Source organism: Pangasianodon hypophthalmus, chromosome 3, assembly GCF_027358585.1.
Source record: "Pangasianodon hypophthalmus isolate fPanHyp1 chromosome 3, fPanHyp1.pri, whole genome shotgun sequence".
Taxonomy (NCBI): Eukaryota; Metazoa; Chordata; class Actinopteri; order Siluriformes; family Pangasiidae; genus Pangasianodon; species Pangasianodon hypophthalmus.
In genome coordinates, this window is record NC_069712.1 from 27391716 (window position 1) to 27415858 (window position 24143).

General features: G+C 38.1%; 1 protein-coding gene across 3 annotated transcripts in view; it reads right to left on the reverse strand.

Moving 5' to 3' along the window:
- col21a1 (collagen, type XXI, alpha 1) overlaps positions 1-24143 on the reverse strand; it is a 50300-nt gene that overhangs the window by 24975 nt on the left and 1182 nt on the right. For 2 of the 3 annotated variants that reach the window (XM_026939531.3, XM_053232758.1), the window contains exons 2-17: positions 23680-23804; positions 22889-23019; positions 22103-22663; positions 18330-18495; positions 18010-18238; positions 17344-17517; positions 17116-17193; positions 16118-16201; positions 15515-15577; positions 11313-11366; positions 11175-11228; positions 8956-9009; positions 6881-6934; positions 6515-6568; positions 6381-6434; positions 1198-1251 (exon numbers count right to left, since the gene is read on the reverse strand). In XM_026939531.3, the coding sequence (XP_026795332.2) occupies positions 1198-1251; positions 6381-6434; positions 6515-6568; positions 6881-6934; positions 8956-9009; positions 11175-11228; positions 11313-11366; positions 15515-15577; positions 16118-16201; positions 17116-17193; positions 17344-17517; positions 18010-18238; positions 18330-18495; positions 22103-22663; positions 22889-23019; positions 23680-23705 (1890 nt within the window). In that variant the 5' untranslated portion in view covers positions 23706-23804. The remainder of the gene's footprint in view (positions 1-1197; positions 1252-6380; positions 6435-6514; positions 6569-6880; positions 6935-8955; positions 9010-11174; positions 11229-11312; positions 11367-15514; positions 15578-16117; positions 16202-17115; positions 17194-17343; positions 17518-18009; positions 18239-18329; positions 18496-22102; positions 22664-22888; positions 23020-23679; positions 23805-24143) is intronic. The other variant, XM_053232757.1, reaches the window with a different exon arrangement.

A 24143-nucleotide genomic window follows, 5' to 3' on the forward strand; every position in this document is an offset into this window, starting at 1 on the left:
ATTAATGCTAGGTTTTCAAAATATTATCCCTCCGGGGCAGGAAAAGAAAAATGCTCTCATCTTTGGGAGTTTGTTTAAAAATACAAGCAGTTTAGATGTGAATGTATGAACTGCAGAATGAACTGCATGTGTTTTCTGGAGGTTTTTTTGGGGGTATACTGGGTTATAAAAAGTGACTGCCAGTCATTGTGCTGCTGTGATCATGTTTTAGTTGCTGCTGCATTGCTGGACCACCAGCTCCATTAATAACCCAGTTTTGCAGAATTATAGGGGGGTCCATTTTCAAAATCTAGGGTCTTACAGATCACATGCTGGCCCTGCTCACATAGGTAAACAGAGTCAGTACTACAGAGTGCTATGGAGTCCAGTAGAGTTCTGCAAATAATGTGCTAATTTCAGAAGGAAATAGCACTGAAGCAGAAATTAATAAAAGGAAACTGTCCCCAGCTTTGAGGACCTGTACTCCAACCTCAGTAACAAGCTACTAAGTGGATATTTCCGTACTGTGTTTATGTAGGCCAACATGTGCAAAGGCAAGAAGGAAACATGGAATGATTGCAGTATGATGGCAGTATTTATGATAAATGCTGCATCATAAGTCACTGTGTGACCTTGTTGGAAAATCATGGCATAAATACCCAATGGTTTCACCCCTGGGGGGTTGGGAGGAATGAAATATAACCAACTTTAATAATAATTTGATTGCAACTTTGAGAAAATTCTTATTCCTTATTTATGCTGTTATTTTTAAATGGCGAAAAAAAGGGTTCCACATGTTTAAATGACGGAAACTTCAGAGTACACACATAACTGTTATTCTCTAAATGACTTTGAACCATGGTAAATCACTGCAGGTGCTAAATTAAACACCACCACTATTTGCACCACCATGGACTTTAAATGTTTAGGCTTCTTTTTTTTTTTTTTTTTTTTTTTAAAAAGTAAACCTGAGAAGTAGAAAAGATTTGCTATTTTGCTTATTTGAATGACTCAGTGGTCCATAGACTGTTAGTGAATCAGCTTTTTTTGATGGCTGTTTTTACCCACACAGATCTTTTAGTAAATCAGGACATAAGAGCATACTATGTTATATATTATTATAGTATATATTATAATATATTCTGGCTGTTTTTTAAAACATAAATTGATCACTGTTCAAAAATTATTGTTGGAATAAATATTTTACAATATACTTACTGGATGTCCTCCTCTTCCATCTAGGCCAGGAATACCAGGAGCGCCTGTGTCACCCTTAATACACAATACAAAGGTGTATAATAAATATTTCATGATTTGAAATAGAACTGCCATGAAGCCAAATATTCAGTGTTAATGTATCATATGTTTGTGATATAACTATCCTTTACACAGTACATATAGGCTGTAGACATGTTCTTACTGTCCCCTCCAAAAGTATTGGAACAGCAAGGCCAATTCTTTTGTTTTTGCTATACACTGAAGATATTTGGGTTTAAGGTGAATGAGACAATAGATCAGAATTTCAACTTTCATTTCCTGATGGAACACATCAGGCTGTGTTAAACAACTTAGAACATGGCAACCTTTGTTTGAACCCACCCATTTTTCAATTGATCATAAATATCGGAACATATGACTTACAGGTGTGTTTTTGTTGCCCCGGTGTGCCTTATTAGATTGAGTGTTTAAAGATTTAATAGGTCTGAATGTCAGCTCTTAGTTTGAGTTAGGGTTTTGCTGCGAAATCTGCATTTGTTAAAAAGTATAAACCAACATGAAGACCAGAGAGCTGTCTATGGGAGAAAAGCAAGCCATTGTGAAGCTGAGAAAAGAGGGAAAATTGATCAGAGCCATTGCACAAGTATTGGGCATAGCCAATACAACAATTTGGAAAGTCCTGATAAAGAAAGAAACCACTGGTGTACTAACAACTAGACATCAAACAGGTCTGCCAAGGAGAACAACAGCATATGATGACAAACATTGTGAGAGCTGTGAAGAAAAATCCAAAAACAACAGTTAGTGACATCAACAACCTCCTCCACAGGGCAGTGGTGAAGGTCTCACAGTTCACCATTCGAAGAAGTCTTTGAGAGCAGAAATATAGACACTGTACCACAAGATGCAAACCACTCATCAGCAGTAAGAAACTGAAGGCCACAATTTGCAAAGAAATACAGAGATGAGTCACAAAAGTTCTAGAATCAATATTAACCTCTACCAGAGTAATGGAAAGGCCAATGTATGGAGAAAGAAAGGATCAGCTCATGATCCAAAACAGAAAAGCTCATCCGTCGAGCACGGTGGAGGTAGTGTCATGGCTTGGGCTTGCATGGCTGCTTCTGGAATGGTCTCACTAATCTTTATTTGATGTAACTCATGATGGTAGCAGCAGAATGAGTTTAGAAGTCTACAGAAACATTTTCTCTGCCAATTCACAGAGAAATGCTATAAAATTGGGAGGAATTTCATCATACAGCAAGGCAGTGACCCAAACACGCTGCCAACACAGCAAAGAACTTCCTCAAGGGGGAGAAAAGTGGAAAGTTTTAGGCTGGCCAATTGAGGATGCATTTCTCCTTCTGAAGAGGAGCCTGAAGGGAGAAAACCCTCAAAACAGAAAGAAGCTGCAGTATAAGCCTGAAAAAGCCTCACAATATTAAGTGTTAGTCTTAAAGAAAATTTAAGTAAATATCTGTGCCACTACTTTTGCTCACCAAAAAATTGGATGGTCTGCCACCAAAGGTGCCATGTTTTAAGTTGTTTAACACATCAAGATGTAAACATCAGGAAATGAAAGCTGACATTGTGTGATATTCATCTTTTGATCCCAAACCCAAATGTCCTCAGTGTATCACAAGAACAAAAGAATTGGCCTTGCCAGTCCAATACTTTCGGAGGGGACCGTATGCGTACCATGAAATGATCAACAATTCATAGGTGTTTAGCAATAAGACGATGCATTGATTAGGCGATATGTTGTGATAAACCAGTAATAAACCACTAAAATAAGCAAATGTGGACAACAAAAAAACTTGGCAATACATACAAGCACTTTCATGGCCATGAGAAGAGGTATAATACAGATAATGTCTTCACATGTCTGTCTGAAGACGCATCTATCCACATCTATTCACACCTATAAAGCAGTTGATGTGTGGTGATGTAGGGGGTCATGGCCCTTCATAGTTTGATCTTCATGGAGCTGTGACTGCTGTGTGGTGTAGTGTTATATCTCATTCCTCTCCTTCAGGCACCATGCATATACACTTAACATTCAGTTGATTCTTTTGGAATAGCACAGATATTAATGGACATACTCTCAAATCTTGAACATTCATAGCCACAGACATCCAAGCACTAATAACACAAATGTATGCAGGGAAGCCATGGGGCAGAGCACTAAGATAGATGTCCTGAAGCCCAAATGCCAGGGAGTTACAGTTCATGGGCCCAATTTCACATGAATATGCAACATTAAGGGTATAAGGTTAATTTTAAAAAATAGAATCGCTTACAGCACAAACGGTGTGCATGAGTTGTGCAAAGACCAAACATAATCTTTGCTAAGGTTAAAGCAGGGTGCAGCAATGCTGTTGGGAGATGTGTCCTAGGATTTTAGGCTTGACCCTTTAGCTGGTACCAATAAGTATATATATATGTGGTGGACAACATGTCATCATTGACTCCCATTTTGAGGTTTTGAAGTCTAAATTTTTGAAGTCTAAATAGAAAGTTGCCATCATGACTGAGTTTGTGCGCTAGGCTAAATTTAGACGTATTACCTGAAGTGCAACTTAAGATCGTGCTGCGAACACTAGTGGTAAGTACAGGGTTGTTAAGTAATATGTAACATGCTAAATTGTAGTTAATTTGTATAATTTGCACATGTATATTGTACCACTGTCAGGAAAATATTTCAGAGCCTTGAGTCATGACTGACCGAGCTGCCATTTGCCAGCTAGTTGACATTGGCTAATCCATCATGTTAATCAAAGGAATATTTAGGTAAGTCTAGAGTAAGTGCAGTGCATTCAGAAAATATTCAGACCCCTTCATGTTGCAGCCTTATGCTAAAATGCTTTAAATTATTTTTTTACAGTCTATAGCCTATAATCACAAGGCAAAAACCAAATTTGTGATAAGTTTGCAAATTTATTAAAAATAAAAAACTGAAATATCACATTGACATAAGTATTCAGACCCTTTGCTATGACACTTGAAATTTAGCTCAGGTGCATCCCATTTCTCTGGATCACCTTTGAGATGTTTGTTTGTTCATCTCATGATATGAGATGAAATGCATATCAAAGTAAAAACCAAGCCCCGAGGTCAAAGGAACTGCCTGCAGTGCTCAGAGACAGGATTGTGTCGAGGCACAGATCTGGGGAAGGCTACAACAAAATTTCTGCTGCATTGAAGGTTCTCAAGAGCTCAGTGGCATCCATAATTCATAAATGGAAGCATTTTGGAGCAGTCAGGACTCTTCCTAGAGCTGGCCACCCTGCCAAACTGAGCAATCAGGGGGAGGATGACACAATCAAGTTCTGTTGACCTCATGGCTTGGTTTTTGCTCTGCTATGCATTTTCAGCTGTTAAACCTTATATAGACAGGTGTGTGCCTTTCCAGATCATGTTCAGTCAATTGAATTTGCCACGGGTGGATTCTAATCAAAGTGTAAAAACATCTCAAATATGATCCAGAGAAATGGGATGCACTTGAGCTAATTTTCAAGCATCGTAGCAAAGGTTCTAAGTACTTATGTCAATGTGATTCAGTGAGAATTTTAGTTTTTTATTTTTAATAAATTTGCAAACTTGCCACAAATCTGGTTTTTGTATTGTCATTATGGGGTATGAAGTGTAGACTGATGTGAAAAAATTTTTAAAGCATTAGGCTTCAACATAAAATGTGGAGAGAGAAAAAAAAGGGGGTTGAATACATTCTGAATGCACTGTATAATTATCTAATGTACTGTACCAACTGAAATGCTGTATACTGGTAAACAGTAGTCAACATTTGTACTAAACCTGTTTTTAAGAAAAATTGATGCTTTCCATGATTTTCATCTAGTTCTTACACCTGCAGTAAGTCACTCACTTGAAAGGAGAATTGTGCTCTTTTATGCTCAGCTATGTTGTTGGTGGAGTACGTTTAAAAAGGAGTAACTGGATAACCTTACCAAGCTACTGAGTATTAACTAAGGTCATACAGACTGAAGAAAACATGACTTTGCTACAGAACTGTCAGGAGGTTCAGTTGCATGTTGGAAAGTGTGTGTATGTTCATGAGCCTCGGCTGTCATGTCCAAAACTGTCAATCACCTCATCAACATTTTAAGGTTCACAATTCAGTCATGGACCTTTTAATACAAGGATGGCACAATAGGACACCTGGGAAGGGATGACCTTGTGTTCTTTGAAACTCACTCCCATACTCAGCTGCGAGTGGAGCATGCATAATGCGGTGAGCAAAGAGTACCCTTGCACCCACCTGATATGACAATAAGCACATGCATCAGGCTACATCAAAGCTCTTCTATCATGGACCATCGCCAGGCAAATAAAGCAGGCATTGTAGTGATTATTCTCATCAAAAAAAGAAACCAAAACCCTGAGGACAATATAAGTGTTTCTGACTTTTTTTGACTGCAAACACATGTTAGATGGGCATCAGCAAGCTTAACAGCAGTTTGAAGACTTACTACAGCATGCTCAAAAAAGTTGGCAAGAACTTCAAAAAAAAAAAAAAAAAAAAAAGTTTAGTATGATGCCAACTACCAAACGGGATTGTTGTCATTCTAACCAGGCGGCAACTAGCTGAATGAAAAGTTTAGTACTAAAGTAAATGTTGGGTGAAGTAGGTAGGTAGCAAGATGTATTTTGGACAGACATGATGCATTCTTAGCAACGTGACGAGTGTGAGCATGGAGAACCAATACATAGTGGTCACCCCCAATGTCAGCATGTGTCATCATCTTACAGGCATAAATTAGATCTCTTCAGCAATGCGCACTAGTATTGGCATAGCAAAGGCATAGTATCCCATTCTATCTATGTTATACTAAGTGAATTGATGAAAGGAATCCGGTAAGTGTTTCAAAGCTTTAAATCAGCGATTCATCATGTGGACTACTACCTATATTGTGATGCTCAGCTAAGAAAAATAAAAACTAAGCTCTTTTGATAGGGCCTGGAAACAGAAAGCATAATTCCAAATTGAGAAGGAAATTGTGTGAGCCATGAACAGCATATTGCCATATTCACCCAAATAATGCAGTAAAATTCATGGAAACTGGCCTTGCCAAAGAACCCCAGTGGTCCATGCTCTCAAATTGTAGAGGTCATTAATATCTAAACATTCTCATGCTTTTCCTCTTAAACCGTTGCTTAATGCAGACCTTTTGCCCAGTCCCTCCTGGAATTCCATCTTTCCCATCTCTTCCATGTGTCCCCTGTTGAAAAACAAACACGTGCTTACTGGCTTGTTTGCTAACAACTAACACAAGCATAAATGATAAAACTGCACACATACAGGTTGCCCTGGATATCCGGGTGGACCAACAGATCCGCTGTTTCCCTTTTCACCCTGTAATAAAGAAGATATCTGTAAATTTGACATAGTTCATGGACATAGATTAATTTTTTTTTCTTCAAATGCATATTAAAACAGAATCCTCCATGATGCCTGGATAATACATGACCATACATAATTGAATAAACATTTTTGTATTTTTATATAGGTTATGCATTTATGTTGGTTATTTGTCAAAAATATATTTAGAGAGGATCATGGATATGACATTCATAGACAATTTCATGCAACATTCATTCATTTATCAGTTCAGCCTGGTGAGGGTCTACATATAAACTAATTGTCTACATTTGTTTGACTTTGTACCTGTTGTCCGTCTTTGCCTGGCATCCCTTGCCTGCCTTGAGAGCCAGTCGCCCCCTTAGAAAATAAGGGAGAAGGGAAAAGAACAAGTTTATCATTTATGATGAAGGTGTCTAAGGCTTTTGGAGTAACTTGACAGTACAGAAGATAACATGTAACCATGGTCCTATGACTAAGTGGAAGACCACCTGTTCTTGTTAACCCAAATCACTGACATGGGTATTAAAACCTCAGTTATAGAACCACACTTACATATGTAACCTTTTGTTCTACTTGCTTACATTCTGAACCATCAAAATAATCATTAAGATTCATAACACCACCTGATGTTTACATGTATTTAGAGACCCACAGACCCTGGGCTCTCAGGCAACTCGTATTTTGTGAACAGCCTGGATGCTAAAGCTAACCCAAAGGGTAGGACTCTTATGTCCTCTTATGACTGTTACTCTTCTTAAGGCTGGATTATACTTGCTTTTAACTACATGTATGCATACACATACACATTTTGCATGTCCCCTGAAGTTAATGCTACACATCCACATGATACAAGTATGAATTGTGGGGGCAGTACAGCATCCTGTAACAATGTCTGCATCTGACAAACAAAGTAGCCTTGTGTCTCAAATCGCATGCTTATGTACTATTCTAGACAGTTATTGAGTACTAGCACTAACTGGTTTTCCTAGTATGTTTAGTGTTTAAAAGTAAAAAAAAAACTTCTGGTTTTTCTAGATTAGTAAATACTTTTGAATTTTAGATTTGAGATGGCAGTGAAGATGAAATCTCTAAACATTTTACAGTTTGATTTGGAAATCACATGGGCAGGAATGTCACTTTTAATGTGCCATCTAGTGTCCCTTTTAATCTTCAAGATGTACATAAAGTACACAGTACAGTGCTGCTCATGTTGCCTCTGCTTATGCACAGAAAGTCATCCGTCAAGTATAAACTGGCCTTTATGTGGAAGTGGAGAAATCACCTGTTCTCCGCAGTTGGAATGTGGAAATAAAAATCTTAAAGATCTAGAGTCATAAACCAGTAATGTAGAGCAGCAGTCATTTAAAGAAGATATTTAAGTCTCCTAGATCCTCATTTGGGCAGATCTCCTTTTTTGGAATCAGAAAATAATTTGAAAAGAACACAGCTGGGTGCTCCGGCCTGTTTACTACCTCTATGGCTTTCTTCTTTAATAGTGACAACACTTCTGCCGTAAGAGTAGCCAATTGGCTTGGGTCTCAGCTATGTGGGATGGATCCCTTTGTTTGCAATTAGACAGTGGTGCCCCGTGAACAATGTGCTCTGTTGTCACTGATCTGATGTTCTCTAGCACCAGTGTTACAGAGAGGAAAACCAGCAAACCGTTGACTGCCTCTTTTCAGAAACCATGGCGGGATCCCCTGAAGCTTGTGAATGTGCTCTGGAGGTTTGGTCACACCCTGCTCTGGTACAAAACTGGCTTTGTGTTCTGAGTTATTGCAATCCTTTATTTAGTTTTGCAGTTTTAAACTCCAACTTTGTCGGTCTGAAGATAGCCTGCTATATTGTGTATTTAGTTTGCTTTTCAATCATCTAGTGCTTAATGGTCCTGTGCGCAAAAGACCTGCCTGGGTTCTGGCAGCTGGTAGCTTAGAGGTTTTAACTAGGCTCTAGCAATAGCATTTGAGCCAGCCAAACTTGTATTTTCCATTGTGTTAACAGGCACAGTTATTTACCACACCTTTTTTCATTGCTGTCCCAAGCACTTCCCTATTTGGTCGGGGCACCATTCCTTCCCTGTTTACACACTTGCCATGTCCATGTTTGGTCTGCTCAGGGGGCCAACTATTTCCCCTGCTTTTCTGAAAGAGCTTTGAAATGTCAGGCCATAGGAATAAGGAGCCACCCATATATCTATGGCATTAAGCCTGGGTATACTGAAAGTTTAGTTAATTTATTCACAGACAACTGCACAGTTTAGATTCTCACTTTAGATTAGTCACTTTTGCTGTCAGTCTTTTAAACTACGTAGATTCATGTGGTATGTTCAACTGAAATAGCGGTGTATACAAATGTTATGTTAAAAATGCCTACACTACCTTTTCACCCAGTTGACCTGGAGGGCCAGGTATCCCTGGGACACCTCTTTCACCCTAGAGAGGAGGGAAAAGATTTTTTAATTAAAAAAAAATCTACACACCCCTGTTAAGATTGCTGGGTTTTGTGATGAAAACAAATGAAACCAAGATACATCATGTCAGATCCTTTTCCACCTTTAATGTGGTACAGCAAAATCAAAATTCAAGTGAAAAACAAATAAACATTTTGGGGGGAGAGGGACCTTAAAGTAACATAGTTGCATAAGTGTGCACACCCCCTAACTTATACTTTATTAAATATTATAGTACAGCACTCAAGTCTGTTTGGGTAGGAGTCTACCAAACTGGCACATCATGATTTGGCCATTTCATTCCCTTTTTCTTTACCAAAATGCTTCAGATCTATCAAATTGTGAAGTGATCTTTTGTGCACAGCCCTTTTCAAGTGTTTCCTCAGGTTTTTAGATAGGATTTAGATCTGGTCTCTGACTAGGCCCTTCCAAAGCGTTGATCGAAAGCCATTTCTTTGTTGACTTGGATTTGTGCTTTGGGTCACTGCACTGTAAGGTTACAACTTTTCTTCAGCTGTCTGTATGATAAGTAGTTTTGAACATGGGGTTGAGCGTGATTGTTTAATTCTGAGTGCAGTCACATGTCTCTTTATAAATGGGTGTGCATACCCGTTATTGTGAGTTTTTTCTTTTTATCCTCTAAAACATTTCTATTTTTTTTTCACTTGAATTTTGTTGAATGCTATATCACATTAAAGGTGGAAAAAGATCAGACATGATTTATCTTGGTTTTATTATATCCACTACTATAATGTATAAATGTAGTGATACAGTGGGGGAAATAAGTATTCATACACTTTTGTTTTTGTTATTTAATAGACTTCCAGTGCATATAGCCACTTTTGACTTTGTAATTAAAAATATGAACAAAAATTATGTATTCATATGCATGAACAAAGATGTGTTTAAAAAGGGAAAAAAGTATCCGGACACCACAAATTACCAACATTAGTACTTTCTTGCAGAGCGGTTGTTGGCAATTATAGCTCTATAGTAAGAAGTATGGTATGACCTTTTCACTGCATTGTGGTTCATATGTTGGCTCATTCCAAGGTTAAAAGGGTCCCTCTGATGGAATCACAATTTCAGAATCCTCCATAAATTTTAAATGGGATTCAAGCCTTTTTGTGTAGTTTAAGCTGTATGGTTGTGGTCGTCGTTGTGTTGAAACAGCCATTCTCCCCAGATTAAGTTTTCTATTCCTTCTTCCCTTCGATGACGTGTAATTCCCCAGTATCATGTGAAGAGAAGCAGTCCCATATCTTGACGCTCTCACGTATTTCGGTATGGGTATGGTGTTCTTGGGATCATACACACAGCCCTTCTTTCTCTAAACGTGATGAGCTGAATTACTGACAAAGAGTTCTATTTTTGTTTTGTCTGACCAGAGTATATATTTTTTCATTTTTTCATTAAAACATTTCTCGTGTTTCTCATTTCCTTTTTAGTAGAGGAGTTTTGTGTGTGGGAATGGAGATGATGGCAGTTCAGTTCATTGCTTATAGTGTTCTGTGTAACTGTTGTTCCTGCTGCTTTCAGGTCATCCTGCAACTCTTTTCGAGTGACTACTGGTTTTTCTCCTACCTTTCTTATTATTAGTTTGAGTGCATTGTGAAATCTTCCGTGTTGTACCTGTAAGGATGATTAGTTGTGGTTCAATGAACTTTCCAACTGCATATTATTGAGCTGATTGTTCTGACGGGGGTGTTTAAGGTCTTTTCTTTGGCTCTGTAGCTTTCCACTTGAGTATTGTTTAATAATGTTGTCACTGAGAACTTTAGGAAGCTCCTTCATCTTCAGTATGATTGCTACATATTGCATGAAATCTTCTCAACCAATGGCAACATCTTTTATAATGACACTTTTTTCCCAGCATTTATATCTAGAACTTAATTTATTTTTATGTAACCTTTATATATGTTTTTAGTATAGTACATGAATACTGTTTTTAGAACCATATTTTTTATGCATATGAATACGTACTTTTACGTTCATTATTATAAATACAAAGTTAAGACATTGTGTATAAATTTTGAAGTGCATACATATACTAATATAATAGATGTATATTAAATAACAAAAATTGTCTGAATACTTATTTACCCTCACTGTGCATTATATTAAAATTCAAAATTAATGGCCCCTCACAGGCTCCCCTGGACTTCCTTTATTCCCCTTGTATCCATCGGCTCCCCGAAGCCCCTAGTAGAGAGAAATTGTGTGAGATCCAAATATCATGTAGGTTAATTCAGAGTTTGTTTATATTATTGGGAGTTACTTCCTTACCGCCATGCCAGGAGGACCTTGAAGACCAGCACTTCCTCTTGGCCCGGGTGCACCCTTAAATAAATGAAGAGATCAATTTATCAGGATATCAGTCTAGAACATCTACAGTATATGTTCAAACATATCCAGATTTCCCTTCAAATTAGTAGATTTTTATTTAAGATATACTTGTTGCTGCTATGTGTTAAACTGAATGCACTGCCATGTGGTCTTGTTAGGAAAGCATTGGCAATAGAATAGATAGTTATTTTAATGCAGTACCATAACTCTGGAGCAATGACAATGCATACTGTGAAATGCTTGCCATATAGAAAAGCATAGAAAATACAACACCCAAGCAGTATTGCTTTTCATTTGTGACACATCTGGTATGGAAACCTCTCCACAGGAGAACACTACCTGCCTCACTGTGTAATGGCTGTCGAGTCTTTTGGAGAAGGAATTTGGGAATAATAATTTTCATAGTTCTGTTTAAGTTGCCTACTTCCATGGATAAAGAGAACCAATAAAGATGGTGCCGTGGATGGCTGCCTCTGTGCGTCTCTCCTACCTATTATGTTTGCTTTTGAGCGTTAATGCAGTGTTTGGTGCCTCAAATCCAATAACATGGAACACGGAACAACTCATTACACTGAGACTTTAACAGTGCAAACTTAATAAAGGAAATGCCCAAATACAGGCATCATTTAGCAGTAGCTTTGTTAAAAGATTAATTTAACTCCCACCACTAAAAGGACTTCTCACACTGTACAGAGTGAGTTTGGTGATGGAGTGGGTCTGAATGGAATCCCCAGAAGTAGAGGAAGCTGCAAGGAGCTGTGACCACAAGGCTGTTGGTGCCTCTCAGGGTAGTAATCCTAGGCTACGCTGGCGGACACAGGTAGTGCGGGAATTTGTCAATTTGTGGAAAGAATCCTTCTGAGATCTGAGGCAGTGCCTCTCCACTGGCAAACTGGGATGTCAGTCCCAATTTATAAAAAAAAAAAAAAAAAAAAACAGACTAGGGGATGTGTTCCAATTATAGAGGAATCGCACTTTTCAGCCTCCCAGTTAAAGTATATGCCAAGGTTCTGGAGAGGAGATGCCAGCTGATCTTTGAACCTAAGATTCTGCCAGTAAGTTCTGCCGAGGCTCTTTAATCTTGCACAACTATATGCAGGGTAATGGGAGTATGTTAATCCAGTCTTCGTGTTTAATGGTTTTGGAGAAGGACTATGGTCTGTCATATGCCAGCATTTGTTTTTGAAGGTACTGCAGGAGCATGGGGTATCTACAGTCCCAGTCCCAGTATCTACAATATTGAAACGGCAAGGCCAGTTCTTTTGTTTTTGCTAAACATTTGGGTTAGAGATTAAAAGATGAATATGGGAAGATAGATCAGAATTTCAGCTTCCATTATATTTAGATGTGCTAAACAACCTTTTGAAGATCAATCATAACCATTGCACAAGCAATGGGCATAGTCAATTTGGAATGTCCTGAAAAAGAAAGAAACCACTGGTGTACTGACAACCAGACATCAAACAGGCCAGCCAAAGAAAACAACAGCAGTTGGTAGAATCATTGTGAGAGCTGTAAAGAAAAACCCAAAAACAACAGTTAGTGACATCAACAAACTCCTCCACAGGGCAGTGGTGAAGGTCTCGCAATCAACCGTTCAAAGAAGTCTTTGAGAGCAGAAATATAGACCACTGTATCACAAGATGCAAACCGCTCATCAGCAGTAAGAATCAGAAGGCCACAATTTGCAAAGAAATACAGAGATGAGCCACAAAGGTTCTAGAACCAATATTAACCTCTACCAGAGTTATGGAAAGGCCAAAGTGTGGAGAAAGAAAGGATCATCTCATGATCCAAAACATATGAGCTCACTGGTCAAGCACGGAGGAAGTAGTTTCATGGCTTGGGCTTGCACGGCTGCTTTTGGAATGGGCTCACTAATCTTTACTGATGATGCAACTCATGATGGTAGCAGCAGAATAAATTCAGAAGTCTACAGAAACATTGTCTGCCAATTAACAGAGAAATGCATCCAATCTAATTGGGAGGAACTTCGTCATGCAGCAAGAAAATGACCCAAAACATACTGCGAACACAACAAAGGACTTAATTAGGGGACAAAAGTTGAAGGTTTTAGACTGGCCAAGTGAATCACCAGACCTTAATCCAATTGAGCATGCATTTCACCTACTAAAGAAGAGTTTGGAGGGAGAAATCCCCTAAAACAAACAACTGAATGAAGCTGCGGTAGAAGCCTGGAAAGGCATCAAGAAGAATGCAACAGTTTGATGATGCCAGTGGGTCACCTGCTGGATGCAGTTATTGCAAACAAGAGATATGCAACCAGTACTTTTACTCACCTAAAAATTGGGTGGTCCACCACCAAATATGCCATGTTCTGGGTTGTTTAATAAATATCAGGAAGTGAAATCTAAAATTCTGATCTGTTGTCTCCTCCTCAAACCCAAATATAGCAAAACAACAGTGTATAGCAAAAACAAACAAACAAACAAAAAAAATTGGCCTTGCTGTTCCAATATTTTTGGAGGGGAGTGTAGCTCACTACTTCATTCAATCCAGTTTCTTTATGTGAGTACAGTGAGCGTTGTGTCCACATCCTTGGCATTACGGCGAGACTGTTTAAGTTGAGTGTCAGAGTCTGTCAAGGGTGTGCCTTGTTTCCACTCCTATTTATGGTTTGCATGGACAGGAATATCAAGAAATGGCCAGTGCTGGAGAGATATCCAGTATGATGGGATAGAAGTAACATCCCTGTTATTTATTGATGTACTGTTGAATGTGTAGCAGCTGGGATGAAAATTAGAGGCCATAGTTCTCTCCTGAAAAACAGTGGGACACCCCCTTCAGGTGAAGGGAGAGACTTTACACACAGTTGAGGAGTTTAAGTATGCTATCTTATTCACGATTAATAGTAAGAGAGTGTGTGTGAGATTGACAAATTGAGCCACTCTATGTACTGGTCTACCAAGGCTGCCATTTCCATTTTGCACACTAAGTCTGTTTACTAGTCAATCTTCATCCATATGGTTGCGTATGGTCATGAGTTAATAGGTAGTAATGGAAATAATCAGATAATGTCTACAGACTATGTATGTTATCACCCCTAATTCTGATGGTATTAATGCCTTAATTAATTATTAGTATTAATGAATTAATCATCTTAAATCAGTACTCCTGGTACTGGTTTCAATCTGTCTGCACTATTGCAACATTTGTATATACTCTTCTGCTTGCATATACTCTTCTGCTAATTTGCACTCTCTGGCACAGTATTAATGCACAAAAGTGTTGTGTGGCAATAAATGAACCTTGAATCTTAAATCAGGCAGTGGAGGTGAGGTTAAGATAATGTTTATGATCAAATGACGTTCAAAATCACAGTTACACACATGGGAACCTCATACAAAAGTATAGGTAATGGTGTTTACTGGTAATGGTTTATAAATGTGAATCAATGGCACAGACATGGAGCTTTAGCTCTGAGTAATAGATGCATTTGCATACAAAAAACATGTAGTGTTGAACTGAATGCAGACTCTTAAAGAGGCATGCTATTCAAAATGCTCAGATATCATTGCTCGTTTTTGCATAATGCATAATTTCATATCCACGCTAAAACAAACCAGACACACAATCTTACTCATTTTGGCTTAATTGTTTTCTTTAAGCTTTTTTGCTAATATGAACTAAGGATTTGTTTATTTGCTCAGGATGGTAACTTTGCTTACATATATTCATAAATGAAGCTTTAATAAAACCTGACTTCACCTAAATTTAACCTATTTGATTAATAAAATGAATAAAAACCTATAGCAATAAATGCAGTGCACATAACTAAATACAGATGAGATTAGAAACTCGTTCTTTTTTCTATTTGATTTTTTATTGTTAAAAAAAAAAAAAAAAAAAGTTTAGGTTACTGTGTACTTACCTAAATTTTATGTAATTACAAAACCCTAGCCTCTCCTTGAACCCTACAATTAATATTTTATTTTAAGAGTGCTTTCCTTAAAGTTATTGGAAGTGTGTTGTAATTTTAACTGCTTTCTTTGAACTATCAGGGACAGTTCTGCCTCCAAGACTTGCCATAATTAACAGTTCAGGGAAATAATTTAGCGTCCTGTGTAGCTCTGCATGTGCTCTGTTGATTTGAGGTTTGTATTAAACTGTGTAGTACTCACAGGCTTACCATCAGCACCAGCATGACCAGGTTTGCCAGGAACCCCAGCTCTTCCTGGCTCTCCCTAAAGAGATTATAACATGCAAAGAGATTAGAACATGCAGATAATATAGCTCTTGTCTTATTGCCTAATATAATTGATATTTGACCAAGAAATAAGATCCTATAGAAATGGGAAGGTAAATATTTGATAAAAATGGGAAATTCCTAGTTTAAGCAAATGTTTATTGTTTAAATAGTAATACAATCTCAGATCACATAAAGCAGGTACTGTAAAGCAACAATAAATTCAATTAATTCACTCAGTGTTTATTACTGCGAGCTACAGCGAGATAATTTGAAGCTTTATGCCCTAAGAAGATTTATACATTTTCCCAATCTGATTAACCTTTGTAGTGATAACCTGCAGCATATGCTTTCAAGTCGAGACATGACCTTATAAACTTTGAACATTCCTTATAGGGGTTTCACATGAATTAAATTGAATTCCTGAATCCTGTGGGGAAACTACATTTAAATGTCAGGATGTACCTTTTAGTAGTTTATGCACATGAAAAGCTTAATTTACTCCCAACAGAAGAGGAAAAAGGCTGAATGCTTTAACCTTTTGGCCTGGAGTTCCAGGTGCCCCAGGTGGACAAATACATGGCTCTGGGGTTGGATCAATATCAGCTGATCCACTGGCACACTGAAAGAACCCCAGAGAAACCTGGCATTAGTTCACATTTCTCAAACTGTGAGGTCATGGACTTTCCTTTAGCTGCAAGATGGAATAGCACATTATGAAGCCACGAGTGCATTCAAAAGTACACATAGCACAATGCAAGTGCTACAGCAGTCAGTGCCCTGAAAGGATAAAACATTAGACACTCAAATTTTTCAACTGTGTGAGCATCCATTTCTGAGATAGTGTGAAATGAACATAGAGCCATGTTTAGGACTTAATTATACCCATACAGATACAACATTGCAAACACAGTTCTTTTCGGTATGTTTTTAATGCTCTTACAAAACAGTACAGGGAATCTTACCTCTGCAACTGAAATGAGCTTAGCAGTTACTTTTGAAAGCAAGCAAAGCCATTGGCCAAAATACATACCTCGCCATCCTACAAATGAAAAGAATGATATGACGTAATCAGACAACATGAAGCAAATCAGCCAAATCAATTAGTTTTGGATAAACAGTGGTATGAACAAGGCACTTTTCAGGCTTTCTGCTGGAGGCCTCATTTAACAGTGACAGTAATGAAAAGCATATTCTGGATCAAGCGACCAGGGTTAGTAAGTTTAAAGTGTGACAGAGAAGCATGGAAAAGTAATATGATTGGAGACATTAATGTCTTCATTATGTATGCTACTACAATGCTACTACAATGTCCAACAAACCCATAAATTAGGCTAGTATACAGTTGTCTTTTTTGGGGGGGCGGGTGGGGGGGTGGTTGGGGGGTTGTGCATTATGAGATTATCAGAACACAATCTCAAAGTCACTCATAATTGGTATCACAGTATGGTTTATACTGGAAAAATAATATGACATTAATGGTTGGAATATATTAGCTTGTGCCAAAATATGAACATCCAAGATTTTTCTACTCACAACTCCAGGTATTTCACAAGCAGTTTCCCTGTTATTCTGCTCTGGGTCACAGTAGATTCGTAGTTTCTGAATTTCAAACTGTTTGAGGATAAATTACAATAAATTACCTTTTTAAAGTTTTTTGTATTAATATAAATCAGTTATCATCTTACCAGGTTCTTAAACTGTCAACTGTCTTAGACTCATTTTACCTAACACTGATTATAATAAAGTAGCTGGTACACTTACAGGAACAGTTGTTTCTTTTCTGACATATTTCCCAACTTGTGTCTTTCCGTTGATAAAAATGCCAGCAGGGGGTTCCAGGGCCAAGTTTTCAATTTCCAAGTCATCAACGTAAAGCGTTACATCTTCTTCTGTTACCAGAAGACGCAGCTGATGCCATTTTTCATCAAACAGTTTCTGGGCTCAGACAGAATGACAAGAGAGTAAGGAAAAACAATAGCTTTGTATAAAAGTATTTTGCAAGGAATTACGTGTGAAAATGTGTGGTCTGGCAGATTCTAAAGCAGAGATGCACACATTCATGTCCCTCTCCCTCTATCAACAAACTATTCATTTTTTTTGCATAAGACAACAAGTAAAATATTATTAAAATGAGTAAAATTTGTATGTTCACAAGATAAATATGATGCTTCATAACAGAAGGTGCCAATTATTCTGAAGTTTATAAAAACAGAGAGCATAAATTCCTGAAGTCATAATGCTAAAATTAGATTTGTATCACTCAATATATCACATTATTTTCTATGTGTTTAGAACAATCTTTAATTGCGAATCTAAAGAGGGAACTGCTGACATAGGAATAAGAAAAGTGCTGGAGTAGGAGAAAAGTTTCAATATTATAATATAATTTCACTATTTATTCGGGAATTGTCTAAGATTAGTATTTACTTTTGCTGGTGATTTGGTGAAGACCACTGTCTGTGTTCCGCTTTGTGTAGTGCTTGTAGTGGTGAATGTGACGGTCCTCTTCAAACCGTTTAAAGTAACTGCCATTTGAGGCTCTCCATCCATAGTCTGTATTCTCCAGAGATCCCAGTCCTCTGTTAGGACTGAACCCTTGTATTTAAGTGTGGCCACAAACACGTAAGAAGGTGGAAGCCCATCAGGAAACAAAGCCCTGTGAAGATTAAAGTCTTGTGATTGTTTGAAAGGAACACAAACCAAAGTAAATTCACCATAAGAACAACAGCATTCTTTCCAGATTGTACCTGGTGTTCTCTGTTAAATCATCTCTGGGCGTCACTTGGTAGGCTTTCATTCTGTAAAAGGATCCTTGTGTCTTTTTAGCTTTTTTGGCCAATTTCAGGTGAAACAGAATATCAAATCCCTTCTCATCCCGAGAGTCAACTGGTATTTTGGTTGGACATACAGTCTCTATGGTATATTGGAGGGGGAAACAAAAATGATTGTTATTGCACTGTGTCTGGTCACAGTTGTTTTTCATATCTCCTTAATATTCAAATTCCATTTCCTGTAGTGCCAAAAAAAATGCTAAACATTCAAAGAATTCTTGTATTCATTTCATTTGGCGTTGCGCTGAAGTAAAGAGTCAGTAAAGTAAATCAGTAAGAATCAGACCTTGGCATGGAACCCTGGACATCTTGCAAATATGCAAGCTGTCCGAGGTACATCCCAGCCAGTGCAAAAAAACAGATGAGAAATGACCATTATCTTTGACTCGGTCCAGAAAAGCTTCATGAGTCCAGTCACGCTTTTGAACGTACATTACATTTTAATAAATAAATGTTATATTAATTAATATAACAATGGATTTGTATTACTTATTAGAACAACTGCTTTGGAAAGTGAGTAACTTCCAGAATTTTCAGGACATGCAAAACTTTAGAATTTAAAAATTTTTCCACAATTCTGAAGAAAAATCAGCCATGAATCTTTTACCAGATGTCGTGAATGTGCAGACTTGTGCAGACTTGACAGATGAAAGTGAGGGATAGCGTATAGTAAATAAGAACAGTAATCAAAATTAAAGGGCAAGGCAGAATCACAAACCAGAAACAGACAAACGGTCAGCAGTGTGTAAACAGAGTTAAGCAGAGCAAATACAAACAAGCATGAAACCTGCTGATGGAAGTAGAAACAAGCAAGACAGTCTCAAATGTCTCTGTTCTATTTGAACCCTTATTCTTGAAACAGGGGTTACTAAACAGTTCACCTTCTCTGTCATCACATTGAAATCTGCTCCCGGTGAAAGCGTCAATCAGAAGTACTGCTCCTAGTTTGCTTTGAATGCAACAGGGCCATGATCCAAATGGCAGTCTTCAGTGCACCTTCAAGTCTGCACTTTGACGACGTTGAGGTGTGGTAATCCAGCATGTATTTTCCTGTCTGCTTTGATTGGTTCTCACTCATAATCAAAAGGGGTTCATCAAAATGCAAAATAGTGGACCACGAGATGCAAGTGCACCATTTGAAGGCATAACTCATTACTTGATTACTTGATTACTTAACTCATAACTGATTACTTGCCTTACTTAATTATAGATTTCATCTACACAAAATCCATAATGCCAGAACTAAAACGTGTTTGTAGAAATGTTTGCAAATTTATTAAAAATCAAAAACTGAAATCTCTCAGGCCCTTGGCTAACGCACTCCAAACTGAGCTCAGGTACATCCTGTTTGCTTTGATTGTTCTAGAGATATCTCAAGATAATGTTCCCAAGAGCACAGTCGGTTCCATCATTGTAAAATGGAAGAATTTTGGAACTACTATCACTCTTCCTAGAGCTGGTTATCTGGCCAAACTCAGTAACCGGTCAGGGATGTGACCAAGAACCCAATGGCTACACCATCAGAGCTTCAGAAGTCCTCAGCAGAGGTGGGAGAACCTGCTGGAAGAATCACCGTTCTCAGAAATACTCCATCAATCAGGCCTTCACGGTAGAGCAGTTAGATGGAAGCCACTTATAAGTAAAAGGCATATGGCAGACACTTAAAGGACACAAAGCTCATGATTTTCTAGTCTGATGAGACAAATATTGAACTCTCTGAGCTGAACTTCAAGCACTACGTCAAAACCAGGTATTGCCCATTAGTTGGTGAGTACTATCTCTATATTGAAGCATGATTGTGGCAGCATCATGGTATGGGTGGTTTTCTCAGCAGCAGGAATAGGGATACTGGTTAGAATTGAGAGAATGATGAATGCAACCAAGTATAGAGAGGGCTGAAAACCTGCTCCAGAGTGCACACATCATCAGACTGGATGCAGTTTCACCTTTCAGGACGACAGTGAACCAAAACCTACAACCAAGACAACGTTGACTTCGGGACAAGTCTCTGAATGTTTTTGATTGGCCCAACCAAAGCCCAGACTTGAACCTCATAGAACATTAGTGAATAGACTTGATGATGGCAGTGCATAGACAGTCCCCATCCAGTCTGATTGCGTTTAAGAGGATCTGCCAGGAAGAATGGGAGAAATTGCCCAAATACAGGTGTGCAACGCTTGTAGAGACTTACACAGGTTGTAATTGCTGCAAAGGTGCTTCTACAAAATTACTGATTAAAGGGTGTTAATACTTATTTCAGTTTTTGATTTTTAATGATTTTGACAAAAAAAATTCTATAAACTTGTTTTCGCCTTCATTATGGGCCATTGTGTGTAGATTAATGGCCAAAAAAATAAATACATTTTAAATGAAATCTAAAACACTGTGTAAAAACTCTACAAGTGTATGCAGCAGAGACCACTTCGAATTATATTCTTATGTATTATAGTATAACCAAAACAAAGTCAAAACCAGAAATGGTGAGCGCGCTGCAGGTGCATGTGATCCAAAGTCCGGCAACCTTGACACTGGATAATTTGATGGCGGGTCTTGTGTATGTTTGTGATGAGACTGTTGGCCGGGAATTGTGGGAAGGTTTCTTTGCTCTGCTGTTTTAGTGGAGGCAGGCAGTGTTGTTGATCTGACGCCTAACCTCACTCATAGAAGAGCTGGTACTTCACCTGTAATAATTGCTCTGACATTATGAATTATTGGAGGTAGGGGAGCGCCAAGTCAAATTTGCGTGGTTTCCATGTAAAATAAATAAATAAATAATAATTATAATAATTTCAGCTGTATCGCTGGAGGGAATTTCTGTTTGAAAGCATGTCAGCGACATCTCATAACAAAAAACATTACCCCCACAAACTTATGCTAATATCATGCTGCTGGAATGCAAGGCTCGAACTCATGCTCATACTTCTGGCACAAACTACCATAAACAATTACCCTTTAAGGTTCTATGTAGAATCCAACAAAAGAGTTTTAGCAAGGTAGACTTTAGAAAGGCAGACCCTGTTATCTGTCAATAGAGCCCTTCAGGAGAACTTTTTTCTAGCATGAAACCAATAAAAACTGTAGTACTGGATTCAGATGTGTACAGGACTATTGTACATTTATATTGTACTATTGTATATTTAAAATTTTCTGGCATGCATTATATGAAAATGGAAAATGGCCAGAATGCCAGCTATGTAAGGAACATGATTCCCCAGAGCTGATTTTAATTTTTTCACTACCAGAGAAGTGTGCTTAGAAAAACGAAATGTTCTGGAATGTAATAGTACTGTCAAGTATTAATCTATCTTGATAAGTAATAGGCATTTCATTAAGCATTAAGCTCTTATCCTTGTGGGTAATATAAAACTGTCACTGCAGGTAGATAGTTTTCAATTTGTCTCATAAGATTAAGACTTCTAACTAGCGTAAATGAATATTTAAATAGGAGCAGCGTGAAACCAAGTATTGGTACTGGGGCTGATACTGACCAGAATGCAAGATAACATTGGATTGGATTTGACATTTTATGCTTTGAACAATTGGCACAATTTGCACACTGCCAACATGCCTGTGATGTTTGACATCATGTCAACAGACACTCGCAGAGTTGACTTTGTTACTATGATAGTATCAGATTGGCACCAGCTTTCAGCATTCGTGACCTTATTGTTTAATATAAAAATGTATACCTTCACACAGCTTCTGCCGAATAACTTCACGAATCTTGGAGATGGCTTTATAGTCTTCAACATAGAAAACATAGGTTGAGGACGGCTTGTTGGCAATTGTCCTCAGCTCTGCCTCCTCTGTCTCTGACCCAACACCAATTGCAAAGAGTATTATCCCTTTTTTCCTTGCGGCCTCTGCAGCTTCCATCACTGCATCTTGTGACTTCCCGTCTGTCAGAACCACGGCAATTTTTGAAGCCCCATTCGGCCCACGCTCTGATAGTGCAAACAGCTTCTCGTTGGCAAACCTAATAGCTTTTCCAGTGTTGGTGTTGCCTCCCATGTATTCTATGGACTCCATGGCTCTGATTAAATCTTCGGTTGAGTAATGTTTTCCCAGTGGTATGTGTAAAACAGGTTCATCACTGTATTGGACCACCCCAATTTGGGTGAACTTCTGGCCAATGTTAAAGCTTGTTGTGATGTTCACCAGCCACCGTTTAACTATCTCAAAATTTGTGTCATCCACACTCCATGAGCCATCAAGTATGAACACTAAGTCACTTGGAGCCGTTCTGCAACCTGCAAGGCAAAGGAAGCAGGCTTATTAAATTTCAGTTGGAAGATTCATATATATATATACATAAGTACATTTATATAGTATGCACTACATTAAAGCAAACTCAGTAAAGATGTGCTTATTAACTTGAGGCCTAATAAAAGAGCTGCATTGACCATGATCAGTAGATGATGTGACGAGACAGAAGTCTCCATGCAGTGGTAATGGGAATGAGAGAAGCATCTTACTTAATCTCATGTCCTCATCTTGGGCTGTGCAAAATAAGTGAAGAAACATGAAGTACACACACCAAAAGACAAAATGCATGGATCTCATTTTGCAACCAATGATCCTGAAGCACCAAGCCTCAGTTTTGTACCTAAAGAGAAATGAAGATATACATATCTTAGATAACCTCAAGTTAAAGACAGCAATTTTGTGGACTCTAAAGTGGTTATAATGGCTTGTTGCCTTGTGTTTGACATCATTTACGATGAAGAGATGTTAATTCCTTTTGTTTATTGTGTGCACTGCAGTGCACACAATAAGCAATGAAGCACACTGAAGCAATGACAACAGGCAGTATTGGCACCCAGAATGTATACAATATTTAAAGCATTATAAAAACTGCTGCTTTTTATGACTACTGGTCATGGTTTGGCTATGCTGAATTACATTTTGAGAGGCTTCATATAACTATGGTTCCTGTGGGAAACCATGTATTTTATTATGGTTTCCAGAGGGAGGAAGATTTGCAGACATTATGAAAACACGGTAATAAACAAGGAACATATATTTCAGAAAGTGTTTTGGCCTGTTGATCACTCAATCTACGGTTGGACAAAAAATGAACTCTTTTTATTAATTATTTATTACTAATTAAAACTCTTATAGCGTTTTCAGTTTCGTAGTATGTATGGACTGATGTGTTATATCAGTGGGTTGTTCTAGGTTTTGACCTCAAGACTACAAGTATGGCCTCTTGCTCCAATGCTTTCCCAAATCCCAGTGTGGGGGGTGGGGGTAATCTGGAACTCACCACCATTTGTATGAGCCAGTCGCCATATCCCCTCCTACTTGCTTTTTCTCAGAACTGGATATTTCTACTTCTCTGCCAATCGCACACGGAATCCATTTACAGTGTCAGACAGTGAAATTCCAGTTCTGGAGAATGACCAAACACATGTATGCATGACAAAGTGAAGACAACTATGTTCCAAAAAAAGAGAGAGTTTGATTTAACATTACAATGTTTCCTGTGTTCACAACACTAAAGAATATTTTGTAGCTAGGTTAGATTTTGCACTTAACTCCCCTAAAACTAGCTGTACATATGTGTCTGCCATCCAGTGTCTTCTAGTTAGATGGCATTTTAATTCATAACCTCTGTTTGAGGACTCTGTTTGAGGTTGCTGAGTGTGTTCATTGCTCAGTAGCTTTAAAGGAATACCATGCAGGTTTTTTTTTTTTTTTTAAACATTGGTTAATACCTGAAATATCTTT